Here is a 20,989-nt window from a genome sequence, read left to right on the forward strand (position 1 = left end):
ATTTAAGGGTTTTTCATATATATTCCTGAACCAATAGTAAGACCTTTATAAATATGCAGTATGATTAAGATCACCTGGTTTAGACAACTTAAGCCTCTGTAGAGGGATGTTGGACATCAGTGTACACGCCATTAAAGCAGAAGGTAAATTGGGTATTGTACTCACTGCTGTTGTAGTCAACTGGGCATCCTAAATTTCAATTAAAATTATTCAAAAGTGGCTATATCCTTGCCTAAGTAATGCAAAAGCATTTCTTTCACATGATGGAAGGGTGAAGAAGCTATTTAGTGAGGGGGAGATTATTTTTAAAAGAAACCTATTGTGGCAAGCTTTATAGGATGATGATGATGGATGGCTGATTAACATCCAGCAGACAATTAATATGCATATTCAGGGCTAGAACATGTTAATGTAATATGAAATTTAGCCCTGCTTTGTACTAGACAGACACACTAAGCTGGATTTTTAACGTGCTAGTTCACAAGGTAACAGTCCTCAAGAAGACATGTAACCTTACCCGGACACAGTCTTTGCTCTTACTCCTTAATGCCACATGCTTAGCAGAGAAGCAGCAAATACCAATTTTAAAGTCTTTGGTTTGACCTCACCGGGGTTTGAACCCATGACCTCCCACACAAGAGACGAACAAGCTACCACAAGACCACCGAGGCGGTAGCTTTATAGGAAACCTGTGGTGGCAAGGTGAAAAAGCTATTGAGTGTAGGAGAGTTTTCCTCTTCCCAAGTCTTTACAGGAAGCCTACTGTGGCAGGGTGAATATGCTATTGAGTATGAGGGAGTTTTCCTCATCCTAAGACTTTACAAGAAGTTATGATGGCAGGCTTTACAGGAAGCCTACTGTGGCAGGGTAATGATGCTATTGGGTATGAAAGAGTTTTCCTAATCCTAAGGCTTCACAGGAAATTATTGTGGCAGGCTTTACAGGAAACCTATGGTGGGTGGTAGGCTTTACAGGAAGCCTATGGTGGCAGGTTTTACAGGAAACCTACAGTGGCAGGATGAAAATGCTATTGAGTGTGGGGAGTTTTCCAGGTAAAACTATATTTAAATAGTTTTTTCAACAGAAAAACTTCAACAAGAAAATTGACAGTATTCAGATATTAAAAATAATATCATTTTGATGAAAAGTTGTCATAGAAAAAAAACTCCTCTGGCCCCCAGTTCTGTAGCCTGTGAATATACCATTTAAGTGTTTTCTAGTATGCTGTCAATTCTAGCAATTTAAAGCTATTAAAAACTGAAATTAAAATTATTCAGGAAAAAGATGTAAATCTAAGAAGCTTGTGTGACAAGAGCAATTTTATTTTCAATAGCAACTATATGTAACAATCTAAACAAGACATCACTCACTGAAATGTGTCCCTTGCTTTACTGATCATGATTGATTTTATGTTGAAAGTCTTTAAGATAAAGGTTTTACTATACAAGTATCACACAAACTTATAATTATCAATGATCCATTTAAATGAGATCAAGGTCAGATGAACCCTGCCAGACAGATATGTACACCTTACAATGATTGCATACACCAAATGTAGTTGACCTTTTGCTTATATTAGTATTACAGAAATAGACCAAAACACAAAAATTGACATTGTAAATGAAAATAAGGTCAGATCATTCAAATGACAAAAATACTAAATATTTTTTATAAACACTTGCTGAACCTTGAAAATAAGGTCAAGGATAATGGACATATAAATCACAGACATAAACTTTAGGTATGAAGTATTTCTGATATATAAACTTAATACAAATAGTTTACACTGCTGCTGCTGGATTATCCATACCTATGTCTAGCAGACTTAACAATAACATCATGTTTGCAAAACAATTTCTAACATTTAAATGGCTAATGCTGTAAAGCCATGCCAAAAAAAAAATAAAGGGGCATATCTCTAGAACAGTTAAAGTGACACCACCAAAATTCAAACTTGATCAGTATTTTGTGGTAATAAGCATTGTGTATAAGTTTCATAACATTTGGTTGAGGCAAACTTAAGTTAGAGAACGGAAACGAAAAATTCAGCAATTTTTCCATTTGTAAAGGGGCATAACTCTAGAACGGTGAAAGTGATGCCACCAAAATTCAAACTTGATCTGTGTTTTGTGGTTATAAGCATTGTGTATAAGTTTCATAACATTTGGTTGAGGCAAACTAAAGTTAGAGAACGGAAACGAATTTTGGGACGTATGTACGTACGTACAGACAAGGGTAAAACTTAATGGCCCAACCGCTACGGTGGGGGCATAAAAAGAGCAGCACATGCATAATCATGCAGGGTTCATGCAATGACTTCTAATAAACTGTTAACACAGAGATATGTCTCGCCTATTTGTTATTTTGATAATGCATACGTTGAAATTAAAATAGCAATACTTTAACATTTAAGTTATGCAAATATTTAAAGTCAATGAACCATGACTGAAGGTACAGGGCTAAACAATATCCATGGAAATCAGATGTGCCAATGCTAATACAACTGCATACCAAAAAACTCTGTCAAGGCGAGACAAAAACCTTTCTCACTGCAGTGCATTTCAACATCATAATAATCTTACCATCAGCCATTTTCTTGAAGACGTTGACAACATCTGACTCCTCTAATGATAACTCATCTGGTTCTGTGGCTATGTACTTCCTTGTACACTGTACTTGGGGACAATCTACAATCACAATATCAAATCAATCATAGTCATTAGTGGTGTTAATTTTTCAAGTAATGCTTTTATTTCTGCATTCCATTGTTTTTTGGGCTTGCAACCATAAAGACTCTTATACAAGTGAAAGGTTTGGAGAACTACTCATACTTAATTTTGGAAAGTGAATGTACCAAGGCAGTCATTAAGTTGTGTTCACATGTCTTTAAAGGGGCATTAGCAACAAGATATAAAATAAATTAAAATATGATTTTTTTTTACCATTTTATTCAATCATTAATGAAAGTGAAATAATAATTCGCTTTTAGCAGCCAGTTTGGTTCAATTTTGTCAAAATAAGCTAAGAAACATCGTTGATGAATTATTCACTTGCAAGTGAATAATTCAACCTCATTGAATCTATTCATGTGACCTTTAATTTAACCCCTGAGCTGGAGATGGGTTATGCAAGTATTTAGCTATCAAAAGGAAAAGAATGTCAACATTGAAAGTGAAACAAGGATGAACCATTTGGGTGACTATTTCGATCCACAAAAAATCATTCTTATACAGGTAAAAACAATGATAAACATACTTTTCAATGTACAATGTGAAATAAAACAGACCTAGAAAAATCCAATTGCAAGTGGTCGCTATCTATTTATATTTATATTTATATTTATATCAGGTTATATGACCGTGGCAGTCTTATGTCATCTCAATGGTTAATTAGATGATGTCTAGACAAAAATACACATGAAATGTTGATACATATTATCGAGTCCATGCATTGTAAATTGTTTATTTTAGACTATTTGTAATTTGGATATACGCTTCAGTATGTTATAAATCTAATATGAGAATTTGAGTCAAATCGGTGAACATGAATTTGACAGTAAATGCCCCTTTAACAGTGATGTATAGATTCTATATGGAGTGATACAATAATTCTCTACTCCAAACAGTTCATTTTTAAAATATTTGGAATTTAACTGTAGAAAGTGAATAAATATTGTATTGCATGAGATTCAGTGATGAAATCAGTTTTTCTAATGATTTAACTTGAAGCACTAAAGAGCATTTGTTGCTCACCTGGATACACTCCAACAATAGCCACTCTCCAAAATTTCAGACTGGAATATAATTCATAACTAAAATCTCTTTATTGTTGATCTTGTGATGCAAACAATTTTTTCTGAAAATTTCTCTCAATCAACTATAGTTTTTGCAAAATGCACAAAAACAGATAAAAATAATCATTCAAGGGCAGTAACTCCTATAAAAGTGGACCAACTATTTTGGCTTTGTTGACCAATCTGTTTATCATGTCTTGCTGATATTCTTAGATCTACATCATTTACTTACCCCACTCTTCATATATCTTTTCATTGTCTGTTTCCTTAGTAACAGGACTTAAGGCATCTATCCATCTTGATTTATCACTCCTGAAAAAAATAATGCAAACATTTGATATCATGAAACTTCTTAAATTAAAACCAACCTTTTCAATGAGCAGTATTTAACAGGGTATTGAAGGCTGTCCTGGGACAAGTTAAAGTAACATTCAGACAACTCAAAACCTTCAATGCATTTGCAAGATGGGACAAGTAAAAATATGACTGTATCTAGCGACTGTGCACATTCATTGGGTGCATGGTGATGACATCAGTAGAAAGATCATGGATATGCATCATGGGGTAATCTTTTGTGGGTACACAACAACTCATATCTTTGTCAACTCATACTTCTACAAACTCGTACCCATTTTTTTTACCATAAGTATGTTTAATTCAAAATTAATTAAGGTTAAATCGAAAATGTCATTGTTATTTTTATTTGGTATTTGATTTAGTGATAGGATTTTTCAAATGCTTTTAAAAAACAGTTTTCTAAAAGCATTTAAAAAATCCTATCACTTTATCAATGATCATGATTAACAGACACCAACTATGATTGAAAATGTAAGATCATACATTTCACATACATTTTTCCCCAAATTTTGGCTTTTATAACGTTAATAAGTAATACCTAACAGACTTTGGTGTTCAAAGTGCCACATTTATTTCGAAATCTGTGTTTTATACATCCTTCTATGTTTATTATTCATTGAAACAACCCCATTCTTTTTTTGTAGGTCTATTATCCACTAATGATCATTGATCAGTATTTTGTATGATTATAATTATTCAACATATACAGTCGACTCTTGTTATCTCGAAGTCAGCCAGACCAGAGAAATATTGGGTACCAGCTGGCAAAGGTACAAGTTGACATGGATCCATCTTTTGTTTTGTTATACATGAAAAGATACCTGAAGCACATTTTTCATAGAATAGATGTCTTTAATATCATGATATGTTCTATAATCAATATTTGTTTTAGGCTTTCTGAGTCGAAGGACAGGTAAGATTTATCTTTAAGACAAGTTAAATGTTCTTGGCACTTGTCTGAAGGGACAGGTTGGGTCAAAACTTAGTGTCAAATCCTGAGTAGTCAAACTTCTTTTAAAAGTTACTTTTGTTAGTATTTATGTGATCACCAGGATTTTATCTTACTTTTCTGAAAGATTTGAAATCTGCTTAGTCTATTACATTGGATCTCATTGGTTCAAGCCTCAAACTACAATAATTTTGACACTGCCTTCTTTGTAAAACATGAAAAAATCATTTTCTTATAGAATATTTTTTTAATAAAATATTTACTATATATGTACTTTTTTTTCTCACCAGTTTGGTATTGCCCATGAATTTGCGTGTATTTAATACTGCCGTGTTTCAGAGATGAAGTCAAAATTTGGCAAACCTTTAATTCAAGGGCAATAAATCCATTAAAGAGTTTTTTTATTTGCAGATCTTAATTTGCTGATAAAAATATTGATTAAGAAAAATAACAAACTGATATTTTTTAAAAGAAAGATAAACCAATGTTTTTTTTTTCTTCTTCTCTCTTTTTATGTATCAGTGATGTTTCTTCTCATGAAGTATCTATTATATCATAAACTTACGGTGATTTACAAGTTAATACTAGTTCCACTTGTCTATGTTCATAATTCTCTAGCAGTACAACAACAAATATGTTTTTACACCCACTGGGTGCACCCTGAGGAAGATGGCGTGATTTGTCTGTGTGGTCTACATTCTCAACATGTAGGGCATTACGTAAAGCATAGTCTGTCACTACATACTGGTTATTGCTGGAATATTATTAAAACAAAGATATAACAAAGATACTGGTATGTTGCATGTTTCATCATATATATATATATATATATATGTTTTTCTGACCAAAAATGATACCTTGTATGTAAAATGGATGACTAAATGCTGAATTACAATAAGTGTATTAAGCAGAGAGTTATATCATATATTTGCGTGTAAAAAAAAAGTACAAAACGTGATGTTTAAGATGTACTTGTAAATGTGAATGTAAAATATAAGAATATTTGGAATTTCCCAAATAAGCCAAAACCTTTAATCAGAGATGATATTTAGCATATGGTCAAACTGTAACTGATTATTCTTGTTTAAAGAATTGATGTAAAAATGATTGTTTAGTATCAATATTCAAGATGAAGTTCACTGAATTCTGATAGAGGAAAGTATGAATAACATGCAACCTAATTATGTGGAAAAAGTTTTTCCTGAAAATGAAGTAAAGTTTAATCATCGCTTCAAAATATTCAACTTTTTTAAAAGAGATGTTTTTATTTAGTTTATTTTTCCGAAGAATATATTCAGATTAGAGTTATGAATTTTATTTATAGAAATAATAATGAAATATGAATACATGCTATGACAGATTTCTATCTCATTAGTAAATAAGTTGTTTCGAAATACATTCTCTTCATATTTTCAGAACAAATCTGAGTTAACACATGCTATGCAGTTAGCAGATAGCTTTACAAAAGAATTCAATACTGACAGCTTCAGAGAAAGGGGAAAAACATATGTTATATTTAAGTTTGCCAATAATCATAATCAAACAAATTAGGGATATCATTATTTAAGAAACAAGATTTAAATGCACAGAGTCTTCAAAAAAACTTACAAGAGAGATTATTTAATACATTAGTTCAGGATGGCAAATTTCAGTCCAAACAAAAAGGAAAATAAACAAACAATAAAAAAAATTTGCTAATGCATGAATCAACAGACAAAATATTTATATGTTAGTCAGGCCTATTCACTTTTACTCACATATTGTTAAATAATTCACATTTTCTAAAAGCAAGCACAGTTTTTTTTTTCAAATATTCATTTTTAATTCATTTGTTAGTATATTTTCACAGTATCCATGAAATAACAAGCTTTTTTCATTCACACACTGATCAAAAGTTTAAACAATGTACAATGAAAATTGCAGGCATAACTGGCGAGATAGAAATTCTCACAAAGTAGCTGTAATCAAGTCTAATTGGCTTGAATGTTTTTAAACTGTGCAAAACATTGCATTATTAACAAATATAATATTTGTTCCAAATGAAAAAAAATACCATGTGTTTATTGTAATGTGAAAATATTGTAATGGCATTGGTTGAATTTCTAATAACATTTAGGTGTACATGATTGAAATGGATTAGATTCTGTTTCATTTAAATAGTGACTTTATCTAAATAGTGAGTTTAAATGCATTCAAGCATATCAGTTGATAATGCAAGTATTTGATTGTAATGAGAACTACTTTCTTACCAGTAATACATCATAGAAACCTACATAGGAACGTAGCAAATGCAGAGAGAACCAAATCATATAGTTCACAATGCAATAGGGGAGACTACTTACAACAATAAATTTAAATTCTGTGGTGTGAAAGGATAGGAAAATCTAACTCTGAAATTATGGATATATTTATGATATAATTATTGGATGTGTATGGGTTAAAGCTTGGTGAATATGTGAATAAAATACATTTCATAAATAGATGCTGCTGCCAGTAAAAAAAAAAACATTTAAAAAAAAATATTCTTCAACAGAAGTCTACCTGATATTCTCATTGAAACGGACACATGTGGTTTTGACAGTTTATATACCTGCTTTCATTCTTATGTGCCTGTCCCAAGTCAGGAGCCTGTCCCAAGTCAGGTCTTATGTGCCTGTCCCAAGTCAGGTCTTATGTGCCTGTCCCAAGTCAGGAGCCTGTCCCAAGTCAGGTCTTATGTGCCTGTCCCAAGTCAGGTCTTATGTGCCTGTCCCAAGTCAGGAGCCTGTCCCAAGTCAGGTCTTATGTGCCTGTCCCAAGTCAGGAGCCTGTCCCAAGTCAGGAGCCTGTCCCAAGTCAGCAGCCTGTAAATCAGTGCTTGTTTGTTGCTCTATATCATATTTGTTTTTCATTCATTGTTTTGTACAAAAATCCGGCTGTTAGTTTTCTAACGGAATTGAATTGTTTTACATTTGTCATTTCAGGGCTTTTACAGCTGACTATGTGGTAGGGTTTGGCTCACTGTTGAAGGCTGATCGATGGCCTAAAGTTTTCAATTTCTATGTCATTTGGTCTCAGGTGGAGAGTTGTCTCATTGGTAATCATAACACTGAAATTGAGGACATCAATAAGCAACAAGTTTATGTCCCTACAGACTAAAGTTCCCACAATGTGTTTAAATAAAATTTACTTATAAAAAATAAGGAGATGAGGTATGATTGCCAATGAGACAACTATCCACCAAAGTTCAAATAAAGTGGATGTAAGCAATTATAGGCAACCATACAGCCTTCAAAAATGAGAAAAACCCATACGTAACATCGGCTTTAAAAGGCCCAGACTGCATTGATCAAGCCACTATATTTTTACGTTTTCAGGAAAAAAGAAGAGTCAATTAACTTTAAATGTTACTCATGGCCAAAAACAAGTTACTTTTTTTCAAGGAAATTGACAAAGACAGAAAAAAAGTTTAGAACATTCCAGTGGACAAGTACCTATTAAAAGAAAAGTGTTTTTATGGTGCAATGAATATCACCCCTAATGAAATATCCATCTTGTTTGTTGTGTTATCCTTCCCATTGTAACTTTAGAGCAATAGGACAGTTGGTTTTTGCCAAAGGTGTATGTACCTTTTTCTGTTTTTTTTTGTCATTGAAATATGAGATGTATTTTTTTTGTCATTGAAATATGAGATGTATTTTGTTTATCACTGAAATATGAGATGTATTTTGATGCTATCTCTTGGGTGTATACAACACATCTCCTTTATTTATATTCTGGGAAAGAAAAATATTTTCATCAAGGTCATGGGCTCTTATAAAACATCTTACAACTAAGATTAATCCTAGGTTACTCTTAACCTGATGACACTCATTAACAATTATCTAGTCCAGAGGAAATCATTTTTTCCATAAATGTGACCGGGTTACTATTTCATAATTGTAACTACATATGGTAGAAAATGACGCTTTTGTTCTATTTTTCCCCAATTTGTGTAAAAATATAATTAAATTGCATATAATTTTGATAGCTTTATATCCCATCTTTCAATATTAAACTTTTTATTGATATTACAACAAGAAATGAACTTACCCTTTCTTTTTGCTGACTAATAATAAATCACTAAATAAGTAAAGGTAAATGGATTGTTTACTAGGTTTTCCTTTACCAAAGGGGAGACGACTTGATGTCTCTGTAACTAGTCTGGTTAGCTCCCCTTGTTTGACCAGATATCTTGATGCTGATATCAAAGGAATTTCCTAAAATTAAAATAAAACAAATAATACATTGTTTTGTTTCATCTTGCTTGTCATTTTGTTATGGGATATAATAATCATAAAATGACAAAAGAAATTTCTAAAATGAGGTGCATCTTATTCGATAAGATTCAAAGGAGATATGGTTTATACCTAAAACATTATGAACGCTGGTAGGTATCTTGTTGGGAAAAATGTATGTTTGAATATACTTTACAACTATTTGGAAGAGGTCAGAAAAATGTAATACATTCCTTCTGTTTCCTAACTGACCTTAACCTTAATATCTAATTCTGTACAACTAATAACATTCCTTCTGTTTCCTATCTGATCTTAACATCCAAGTTCTGTACAATTAATAATATTCCTTCTGTTTCCTATCTGATCTTAACATCCAAGTTCTGTACAATTAATAATATTCCTTCTCTTCCCTATCTGATCTTAACATCTAAATTCTGTACAACTAATAATATTCCTTCTGTTTCCTATCTGATCTTAACATCCAAGTTCTGTACAATTAATAATAATTAATATTCCTTCTGTTTCCTATCTGATCTTAACATCTAAGTTCTGTACAACTAATAATATTCCTTCTGTTTCCTATCTGATCTTAACATCTAAGTTCTGTACAACTAATAATATTCCTTCTGTTTCCTATCTGATCTTAACATCCAAGTTCTGTACAACTAATAATATTCCTTCTGTTTCCTATCTGATCTTAACATCCAAGTTCTGTACAACTAATAATATTCCTTCTGTTTCCAACTGATCTTAACATCCAAGTTCTGTACAACTAATAATATTCCTTCTGTTTCCTATCTGATCTTAACATCCCAGTTCTGTACAATTAATAACATTCCTTCTGTTTCCTATCTGATCTTAACATCCAAGTTCTGTACAATTAATAATATTCCTTCTGTTTCCTATCTGATCTTAACATCCAAGTTCTGTACAATTAATAATATTCCTTCTGTTTCCTATCTGATCTTAACATCCAAGTTCTGTACAATTAATAATATTCCTTCTGTTTCCTATCTGATCTTAACATCTAAGTTCTGTACAACTAATAATATTCCTTCTGTTTCCTATCTGATCTTAACATCCAAGTTCTGTACAATTAATAATAATTAATATTCCTTCTGTTTCCTATCTGATCTTAACATCTAAGTTCTGTACAACTAATAATATTCCTTCTGTTTCCTATCTGATCTTAACATCTAAGTTCTGTACAACTAATAATATTCCTTCTGTTTCCTATCTGATCTTAACATCCAAGTTCTGTACAACTAATAATATTCCTTCTGTTTCCTATCTGATCTTAACATCCAAGTTCTGTACAACTAATAATATTCCTTCTGTTTCCTATCTGATCTTAACATCTAAGTTCTGTACAACTAATAATATTTCTTCTGTTTCCTATCTGATCTTAACATCCAAGTTCTGTACAACTAATAATATTCCTTCTGTTTCCTATTTGACCTGTTTGGTATCCTACCTTGATCTTGACATCTAAGTTCCGTAAGACTTATCACAGTTGTAATGTTTTGGATCTTACCTTGACCTTGAATTCTAAGTTCTGTACAACTAGACACATTTGTTCAGTTTGCTGCATCCTTCTGGCTCCTTCATTACATTTTTTCACAACCTAAAACATTGTATAAATGTTCCAAATTACCTCAAAAACTAATTTACTGCTAAGCCCTTGCCTTGCTTTTGGACCTTCCTAAGACAATAGTGTCATAATATACTATGAAATAACAATAATATCAAATGAACAGTACTTTTATTTAATCAGGATGAGCCATAACTAAAATAAAGTAAGTTGAGGGTTAATAAAACAGAATCATAGTGATAAATCTATTTTGGGCAAGGTATTAGTTAACTCATATGCCATTTTTAATAGTTCCTATATTTTCCCCAGTATTCCTCAGTTTATAATATAGTTATCATACTGATGACTATTTGATACTTAGAAACTAATTGAAAAATTTTGCTATGAAAAGTTATCCCCAAAAAAATGATCATATATCATCATAACATAAAGTTTTTCATGTGGATATCAAATATATGTTTCCTCTATATTATTATAAATATGTTTGTTAAATTGCTCACCCTGTTGAGAGCATCTAATGCCCTGGAAGCAGATTTATGTCTCTCTGTCCCTGGAGACAATCTATGACAAATTGCGTCCACAAGAAGTGGTAATCGTGTTATCCTCTGCATCGGCAGTAACAGGAATGAAGTCATAGGTAAACCCTGACATTCAGGACTTCTCTCTATTCTTCTTAAGGCCTCAATAAACTCCGGTCTTTTGCTGTAATAAAGAAAATATGACATAACTTTTAAACTATTGTGCATGTTAAAGGGACATTAGCTACGATTTAGACAAAAACAAGTGAAATATGATTTTTTTGGTTTTGTTTCAAACATTTATAAATGCTGAATTTTCAAATAATAACATTTTGCAGTTAGCAGTCAGTTTGGTTCAATTTTGACAAAACAAGCTAAAAAGCATTCCTGATGTATTATTGGCTTGCAACCTCATTTGAATCCAAATCAGTTCAATTGAGTCAAATCGGTGAATATGAATAAGACAGCACAAAAAGATCTTTCTAAAAATTATTACTTTTATACCACAATGATTATTTCCTGCAAGCTATTTGAAAACCCCAACATCAATTAGATCAATAATTCATTAGCAGATGCACAACTTCATTTAAAAGAATCTGTGTAAGTTTGTTTAAATTTTGTCTAGCCGTTTCCATGGCATGATCAGTTGCCACCATTACAAAGAGAAAATATTACTATAGTAGCATACATATACTTACACAAGTTCCTGAATCGCTCGTTCTTGGAATGTTTGGTTGCTACAGTAACAGACGTAACATTCAAACTTATTAATACCATGTAGGTAAATAATATCACAGACATCAGACAATAAACAAGACTTCTGCCATCGGGCTTCTAAATCAGATAAAAAACTACAAAATAACAAAAATAACAAATAAATATGAATTGTAGTTTTGAAAAGTGTGAGCCCTCAATGGAAGACATGTTGTGGCCTTCCATATGCATATAATATAATCAGTATAAAAGTAGGGAGATGTGGTATCATTGCCAATGAGACAACTTTCAATCAAAGACCAAAGTTCGGTTGATTTCTGTCCAGTTATTTTCAAGGTGTTTTGGTTGTGATCATTTAATCAATGTAAGCAGACTAAATAAGTTCTACTTGGTGTCGGAAATTCCAAAAATCATTCCAGAAAAAATAAAATGCTCCGCTGGGGCGCAGCTTGATACGACCGCAGAGGTCGAACCCTGAACAGTTGGGGCAAGTATGGACACAACATTCAAGCTTGATACAGCTCTGAATTTGGATTGTGATTAAATATTTGACACAGCATAGGTTTCTGACACAGAATGAATGTGGTCTAAGAACTTAAAAAAATTTAATTTACCTATTCAAACCATATCATTATTATTTGCTTTTATATATATATAAATCAGAAATAACCAATTTAAAATGGAAAATTTTAAAGAAAAAAAAAATCCCCCCCCCCTAAAAGGTTCATCACCCCCAAACTCAATCCCAGCCTTCCCTTTGTGGTATGGTACCTTGCAGTACAATTTCTGAGTGATCCATACACTTGAAAACAAGTTAATGTCTGGAAACTAGAAAAATGCTTGTTTTTTTGGCCCCAAATTCCTAAACGTTTTGGGCAATTACCCCCAAACTAAAACCCAGCTTTCCCTTTGTGATATGGAACCTTGTACTACAATTTCAGAAAGATCCATACACTTACACACAAGTTATTGTCCTGAAACTAGAAAAATGCTTGTTTTTTGCCCCTTTTTGGCCCCTAATTCCTAAAATTTTGAGGCAATTACCCCCAAAACCAATCCCAGCCTTCCCTTAGTGGTATGGTACCTTGCAGTACAATTTCAGAGAGATCCATACACTTGAACACAAGTTATTGTCTGGAAACTAGAAAAATGCTTATTTTTGGCCCCTTTTTTGGCCCCTTAATTCCTAAATGTTTTGGGCAATTACCCCCAAAATCAATCCCAGCATTCCCTTTGTGAATGGAACCTTGTGGTACAATGTCAGAGAGATCCATACACTAACACACAAGTTATGTCTGGAAGTTACAAAAATGCTTATTTTTGGCCCCTTTTTGGCCCCTAATTCCTTAACTATTGGTACCATAACCCCCAAAATCAATCCCAACGTTACTTTTGTGGTATTGAACCTGATGGTAGAATTTCATAGAGATCCATTCACTTAAACTAAAGTTAGAGTGCGAAAACCAATGTGTCTTCAGACGACGACGACGCCAACGTCATACCAATATACGACCGCAATAAAAATGTGGAATGTGTCCATGGGACACAGATGATGCCCCCGTTTGTCTATCATATAAAGTTATAAAGGGACATAACTGAAAAACAGTAATAGTGACGCTACCCAAATTTGTACTTGATCTGAGATTTGTGGTAATAACAAGTGTGAATAAGTTTCATAACATTTGGTTATACAATCATTATAAAGGGACATAACTCAAGAAAGATAAAAGAGACGCTACCCAAATTTGTACTTGATCTGAGTTTTAAGGTAATAAGTATTGAGTATAGGTTTCATAATGTTTGGTTGAGGCAAACTTAAGTTATAGAATGGAAACTAAACATTTTGCAATTTTTCGACTTATAAAGGGGCATAACTCGATAATGATTAAAGTGACACTACCAAAATTCAACTTAATGTGTGTTTTGTGGTAATAAGCATTGTGTATAAGTTTCATAGCATTAGGTTGAGGCAAACTAAAGTTAGAGAAAGTAAACAAATAAATGGAGAATGTGTCCCCATGGTTGGGGCAAACTAATGTTAGAGAACAGAAACTTAAAATTTTGCAATTTTTCCAATTATAAAAGGGACATTACTCTAGAACTGTTAAAGTGACAAGACCAAAATTCAAACTTGATCTGTGTTATGTGGTAATAAGCATTGTGTATAAGTTTCATAACATTTGGTTGAGGCAAACTTAAGTTAGAGAACAGAAACTAAAAATTTTGTAATTTTTCCATTTATAAAGGGGCATAACTCTAGAACGGTTAGAGTGATGCTACCAAAATTCAAACTTGATCTGTATTTGGTGGTAATAAGCATTGTGTATAAGTTTCATAACATTTGGTTGAGGCTTACTTAGGTTAGAGAACTGAAACTAAAGATTTTGCAATTTTCCATTTTTAAAGGGGCATAACAACAGTTAAGAGTGACGCTACCAAAATTCAAACTTGATCTGTGTTTTGTGGTAATAAGCATTGTGTATAAGTTTCATAACATTTGGTTGAGGCAAACTTAAGTTAGAGAACTGAAACTAAAAATTTGGCAATTTTTCCATTTATAAAGGGGCATAACTCTAGAACGGTTAAAGTGACGCCACCAAAATTCAAACTTTATCTGTGTTTTGTGGTAATTAGCATTGCGTATAAGTTTCATAACATTTGGTTGAGGCAAACTCAAGTTAGAGAACGGAAACCAATTTTGGGACGTACAGACGTACATACGTACAGACAGACAAGGGTAAAACTTAATGCCCCCGTCCGCTATGGTGGGGGCATAAAAATTCAGCAATTTTTCCATTTGTAAAGGGGCATAACTCTATAACAATAAAAGTGACACCCCCAAGATTCAAACTTGATCTGTATTTTGTGGTAATAGGCATTGTGTATAAGTTTCATAGCATTTGGTAGAGGCAAACTTAATTTAGATGACAGAAACGAAAAATTCAGCAATTTTTCCATTTATAAAGGGGCATAACTCTAGAACGGTTAAAGTGACGCCACCAAAATTCAAACTTGATCTGTGTTTTGTGGTAATTAGCATTGTGTATAAGTTTCATACCATTTGATTGAGGCAAACTCAAGTTAGAGACAGAAACCAATTTTTGGACGTACAGACGGACAAGTGTAAAAAATAATGCCCCTCCGCTATGGCGGGGGCATAAAAATTCAGCAATTTTTCCATTTATAAAGGGGCGTAACTCTAGAACGGTGAGAGTGACCCCACCAAAATTCAAACTTGATCTGTATTTTGTAGAATTAAGCATTGTGTATAAGTTTCATAACATTTGGTTGAGGCAAACTTAAGTTAGAGAACGTAAACTAAAAATTTTGCAATTTTTCCATTTATAAAGGGGCATAACTCTAGAACGGTAAAAGTGACGCCACCAATATTCAAACTTGATCTGTGTTTTGTGGTAATTAGCATTGTGTATAAGTATAATAACATTTGGTTGAGGCAAACTCAAGTTAGAGAACGAAAACCAATTTTGGGACATACAGACAGACAAGGGTAAAACTTAATGCCCCGTCTGCTATGGTGGGGGCATAAAAATTCAGCAATTTTTCCATTTATAGAGGGGCATAACTCTAGAACAATAAAAGTGACACCCCCAAAATTCAAACTTGATCTGTATTTTGTGGTAATAAGCATTGTGTATAAGTTTCATAGTATTTGGTAGAGGCAAACTTAAGATAGAGAACGGAAACGAAAAATTCAGCATTTTTCCATTTGTAAAGGGGCATAACACTAGAACGCTTAAAGTGACACTACCAAAATTCAAACTTGATCTGTATTTTGTGGTAATAAGCATTGTGTATAAGTTTCATAACATTTGGTTGAGGCAATCTAAAGTTAGAGAACGAAAAACCAACTTTTGGACGGACGGACGGACAAGGGTAAAACTTAATGCGCCCTCTGCTATGGCGGGGGCATAAAAACGAAAATAGCATTTGCACAACTGCATTAGCTTCAGAAAATCTGGTCAAGTTTGAAACATTTTATAAGTTGTTGTTGATTTCAAGAAAGGTAACACATACATGTAGATCCTCTGTTATACACTGAAATTGTGTTGTTTTGCAGACTAGTTATTTGTCTTCTCCATACTGCAACTGTGTTTTATTTCATTTGATTTTGTGATTTTGTTTTCCACCCATTTGTATTTTATTCTTTAACATGAAGGAATAGTGACAAAATAAATACTGGTCAATATAATAAATAATAAATGCAAAATTAAATACCCTGCCTCCATCATCCATTTTTTAGAAGTCATTACCCGAGAACCAGAAAAATTATTTAGGATGGACTAACGAACTAAATGGATTTCAAAATCTGATTTTCTCAACTTTGTAATCCTTACCTTTCACTTGCTTCCCTAACAGCACCAATGTTAGAAAAGAGCACATGTCTCTCTTGGCGATTTATGACACATTTATCAGACAGTTCAGCAGAGAACTCCTGTGACCTCAGAAATGTATCTATCAATATGTTTAAACTCTTAAGATAAGAGGCTTCAGAGGTGATGATTTCAAACATGGCCTAAATGTAAAGAAAAACAAAATGTTACATATTTTTATACAAAACATTTAAACTTTTCCCCTATATGTATGGTGATTACAGTAAAACCTTTTCCCCTTTAATTATGGTGATTACATACAATACAGTAAGACAAGACAAAAATCTTGAAAAACAATTACTGCAGGTGAATCATTTTTTAAAAGCCATAATTTGTATTCTTATCTTTGGTTCTAGATATTGAGCCGTCTTTCTTTTCCTTCTTTATAACTGGTAAAGATGTTGAATCTTTGTTTACCTAAAAAATCTCATGCAAGTCGATTATATTTAATTGTCAAACCAAAACTTTATATTCTCTTATTTCTAATAAATCTTCAAAAGAAAAACTTAAATTTTTCTGAAAACTTTTTACCTGTACACAGGTTTGTCACACAGGTAAAGTGATCAACATCCTAGGGATGGTTTTTATTCTAGATCACCTAAATGTTTGCGAAGAGATCTAGTATACTGGAATTATATTATAATTAAATAAATGTCAGTTCTCACTGGTAGGTATAACTCTATTTATCAATAATCTCAACTTGGGAACACATTGTTCCATTTGTAAGCTTTCAAGACTTTCTTGTATATTTCAGAATTCAGATTTTTCAAGGCCAGATTTTGCTAAACTAATTTCCAGGTCTTGGATCTGTTTGACCCCTGTCTATAAGGTATATCTTCCATAGCAATAGACCTTCAAATATCTCTTATATTAAAAGAAAAGCTTTTGATGTATTTCTTATTTACATAATTAACAGCATTTTACCTCCTGTATCTTCCTTTCTTGACCTGATATTGAATTCAAAAATCCACTTTCTTTTACCTAAAATGAAAAAGTTAAAATGAACTAGAACCAAAGTCTAAGGTGGTACATTTCTACAAAGAGCACTGCACAATACAACCTCGCACAAAACAAGGGAGATAAACACTGGTCAGCACCATATGCTCTCTTTTCCATTCTGTTGAATTCATAAAGAGATTTTTTAGACTCGAAGCTATCTAGAGCTTGACATAATTGAATTCTAAAATAACGAAGTTTTTAAAATTAACAGTAAGATTAATTCATGAACAGTTTGTTCATTGTATAAGGTGATATTCAAAATGTTTTCATCTCATTTAAGGTGACTTATAGAGCCACTGGACTTGGTGTACATTTTTTGTACTTACAATTGCCATATATATTATTTCTTTATATATATGCTACTTGTAAGTACACCTAGTTATTCATATATATATATAGATATATGAACTTAATTTTTGCTTAGACACCAATAAAAAAAAATAATTGTGCAGGGTTTCATTTTCTTTACATCTAATGTCTTTTTTAAAAGTTCAAAGGAATTATTTCTTTTACCATTAAATTCAAGTTGTACTGTACTGACTTTATTGTAGTTGAAGATTAACTGGTGATTTTATGATCACATTTAATTCACTTGCTCTGTTTTGCATTGACAGTAAAACTAGCTTTGCCATTGTCAAGTCCCAAACTGATGAAAGCCTTTGTGTACAGTACTATTATTCTATGATCTATCTCCCTGTCATTCTAATAAGCACTACATAAAGATCCTGTTAGACCAAATGTCCCTAAGTGGAAAATTTTACAGAATACAGACAAAGCTTTACCAAACATCTCCAATGTGGATATTTTACCTACCTCTGGCATTTCACTCCACAGGGCTCTGAGCACCGACCCAGTTTTACCAAACATCTCCAATGTGGACATTTTAGGTTTATCTGGAACTGATATGTCACCTTTAGCTTTCTCTAGAATCTCATCTACTGCTTCATAAATTCCTTCATCTCCTAAAACACAAAAATATTCTACTATACAAACTTGCTTCTCTGAACAACATACAGGATAGTAATAAGACATATACATGAATGCTTTTTTTTAGATAACACTATTATATTATTTGTATTAAAAGGAGAAAGAAACCAAAAAGAAATGTGTGTTAAGTACAATCAAAAGTTGTAAAAGTAAAGTAAAAATAGTATAAACATTTTTTATATATATAAATATCTTGCATAGGTTAGGAGATTCAAAGTGAATGCAAAATAAACCATCTAAAGTGGCAGTATTATACAATTTAAAAAAAAGCAGGATTTAAAAAAAATGTCAGACTGGGGCAAATTCGTTTGAAAACGCTGTGTCTGATTGGCATGTACACTTTAAAATCATTTTATACACCCAATATATTTAACTTTTTACATATACATTGTAGTATCTGAGAAACAAACCTGTTCCACAAAAACTTAGCATTGACCAATGTACAATGAAAATTAGGTCAAGGCCAGATGAATGCTGTCATAGGGAGATGTTGGCCTGACAACTATTTTATACACTCAATATAGTTGACCTATTTATAAGAGGTTTTTTTAGAAATGGAAATTTTCATGAAAACTGAACTTTGAACAATGAAAATGGATTCAAGGTCAGATGAACTCAGATCTTTATGTACACTTTAAAATCTTTCAATTCATCAAATATAGCTGATCTCTCATTTTATAGTATTTGACTAATCACAAAACTTAACATTAATCATGGAAGTATGAAATAAGGTTAAGGTCAGGTGAACATTGTAATGCATTCATATACATTGTACCTATATATACTTTAAATTGGCTCATGATGTTTTTGTCCTTGTTAAACACTTGATAGAGAGGCTCTGATGAGAATGATACCTACCAGACTCTACCTCACTGTCACAGGAGATAGCAGGGGTGAACTTTCTATTGGCTCTTGTTACTTTGTCCTTGTTATACACTTGATAGAGAGGCTCTGATGAGAATGATACCTACCAGATTCTACCTCACTGTCACTGGAGATAGCAGGGGTGAACTTTCTACTGGCTCTTGTTACTTTGTCCTTGTAAAACACCTGATAGAGAGGCTCTGATGAGAATGATACCTACCAGATTCTACCTCACTGTCACTGGAGATAGCAGGGGTGAACTTTCTACTGGCTCTTGTTACTTTGTCCTTGTTAAACACTTGATAGAGAGGCTCTGATGAGAATGATACCTACCAGATTCTACCTCACTGTCACTGGAGATAGCAGGGGTGAACTTTCTACTGGCTCTTGTTACTTTGTCCTTGTTATACACTTGATAGAGAGGCTCTGACTCAAACTTGGTTGTATATCTTCTGTCCATTGTACCGTACAACATGTCGTCATTCTGTTAAAGTACAGAGTTATGTAAAGTTTTGTAAATACACATGGTACATTTTTATTTGCTTTTGTCATTGTTCAAGAATATAATATACAGTTAAAGTCTTTATCAATGCTTCCAATATTTTTGCACAGAAGGAAATCGTCAATAAACATTTAGTATGAGAAATAAATTAACCAATAGCTGACTTTGTATAAAGGAATTATTCACTTGCTCAAAAATGTACACTTGAAAATTTGATGAAAATATTTCCTATAACACATTTAAAGATTTTGAAAAATCAAACCTTTTAAATTAGAAATTTAGAAGTTTTAAAGAAATGGAGGAATATTTGAGTTTCACACTGAAATCTATATCACAATTGATCACACGAAAAACCATAGATGTTAGTGAGAAATTTATTTCACAAGTTTGGCTAATTTCCAATTTCTTATACAAACTATGGTAAGACCATATCAAATTATGTTTAAGTCAAACAATATCATGATCTTTCCATCCATTAATATAAAGTGTACAAAAACTTAAAAACAAAACAGCACAAACCAGTTCAATATACAGTTGATTGCCTTCATTGTCATCTTTTAACTGATTTTTGAACTTATACAGATGACTGAATGGAGCTTGAATATCACTGCTGGATTCTCCTGATATATCACCAAATCTTAAGTACCCTGATGATGGCCTCTTGTCCAATGGCTGTTTTCTGTAACAAAAAATGGTATCTTAATTCATATCTGTTATTTGATTTGCACTTTATATTGAATTGATAGATGGATAATGTATGTCCAAAGTTCTATAAATAAAATGCTCCGCAGGGCGCAGCTTGATACGACCGCAGAGGTCGAACCCTGAACAGTTGGGGGAAGTATGGACACAACATTCAAGCTTGATACAGCTTTGGATTTGGATTGTGATTAAATATTTGACACAGCATAGGTTTCTAACACAGATTGAATGTGGTCTAAGAACTTAAAAATTTTAAATTGGACATTCACCTATTATGGTCCAATATCCAAAATCTAAATACATGGTTAGATTCAGCATATCAAAGAACCCCAAGAATTCAATTTTTGATGAAATCAAACAAAGTTT

The 20,989-nt window shown here is 32.6% G+C and overlaps 1 protein-coding gene and 1 long non-coding RNA gene across 9 annotated transcripts in view; one reads left to right on the forward strand and one right to left on the reverse strand.

Annotated features, from left to right (window-relative positions):
• LOC127720580 (microtubule-associated protein futsch-like) overlaps positions 1-20,989 on the reverse strand; it is a 338,813-nt gene that overhangs the window by 266,438 nt on the left and 51,386 nt on the right. For 7 of the 8 annotated variants that reach the window (XM_052227200.1, XM_052227196.1, XM_052227199.1 and 4 more), the window contains 13 exons: positions 20,441-20,600; positions 19,753-19,903; positions 18,382-18,530; positions 17,494-17,550; positions 16,534-16,712; positions 12,163-12,315; positions 11,447-11,648; positions 10,890-10,979; positions 9,171-9,337; positions 7,442-7,489; positions 5,665-5,853; positions 4,026-4,105; positions 2,583-2,687 (listed from right to left, as the gene is read on the reverse strand). In XM_052227200.1, the coding sequence (XP_052083160.1) occupies positions 2,583-2,687; positions 4,026-4,105; positions 5,665-5,853; positions 7,442-7,489; positions 9,171-9,337; positions 10,890-10,979; positions 11,447-11,648; positions 12,163-12,315; positions 16,534-16,712; positions 17,494-17,550; positions 18,382-18,530; positions 19,753-19,903; positions 20,441-20,600 (1,730 nt within the window). The remainder of the gene's footprint in view (positions 1-2,582; positions 2,688-4,025; positions 4,106-5,664; positions 5,854-7,441; positions 7,490-9,170; positions 9,338-10,889; positions 10,980-11,446; positions 11,649-12,162; positions 12,316-16,533; positions 16,713-17,493; positions 17,551-18,381; positions 18,531-19,752; positions 19,904-20,440; positions 20,601-20,989) is intronic. The other variant, XM_052227201.1, reaches the window with a different exon arrangement.
• Positions 7,499-8,385, forward strand: LOC127720592 (uncharacterized). The gene is made up of 2 exons (XR_007990889.1): positions 7,499-7,809; positions 7,860-8,385. It is a non-coding gene; the product is annotated as an uncharacterized LOC127720592 (long non-coding RNA).

This window comes from Mytilus californianus, unplaced genomic scaffold (assembly GCF_021869535.1).
Source record: "Mytilus californianus isolate M0D057914Y unplaced genomic scaffold, xbMytCali1.0.p SCAF_11, whole genome shotgun sequence".
Taxonomy (NCBI): Eukaryota; Metazoa; Mollusca; class Bivalvia; order Mytilida; family Mytilidae; genus Mytilus; species Mytilus californianus.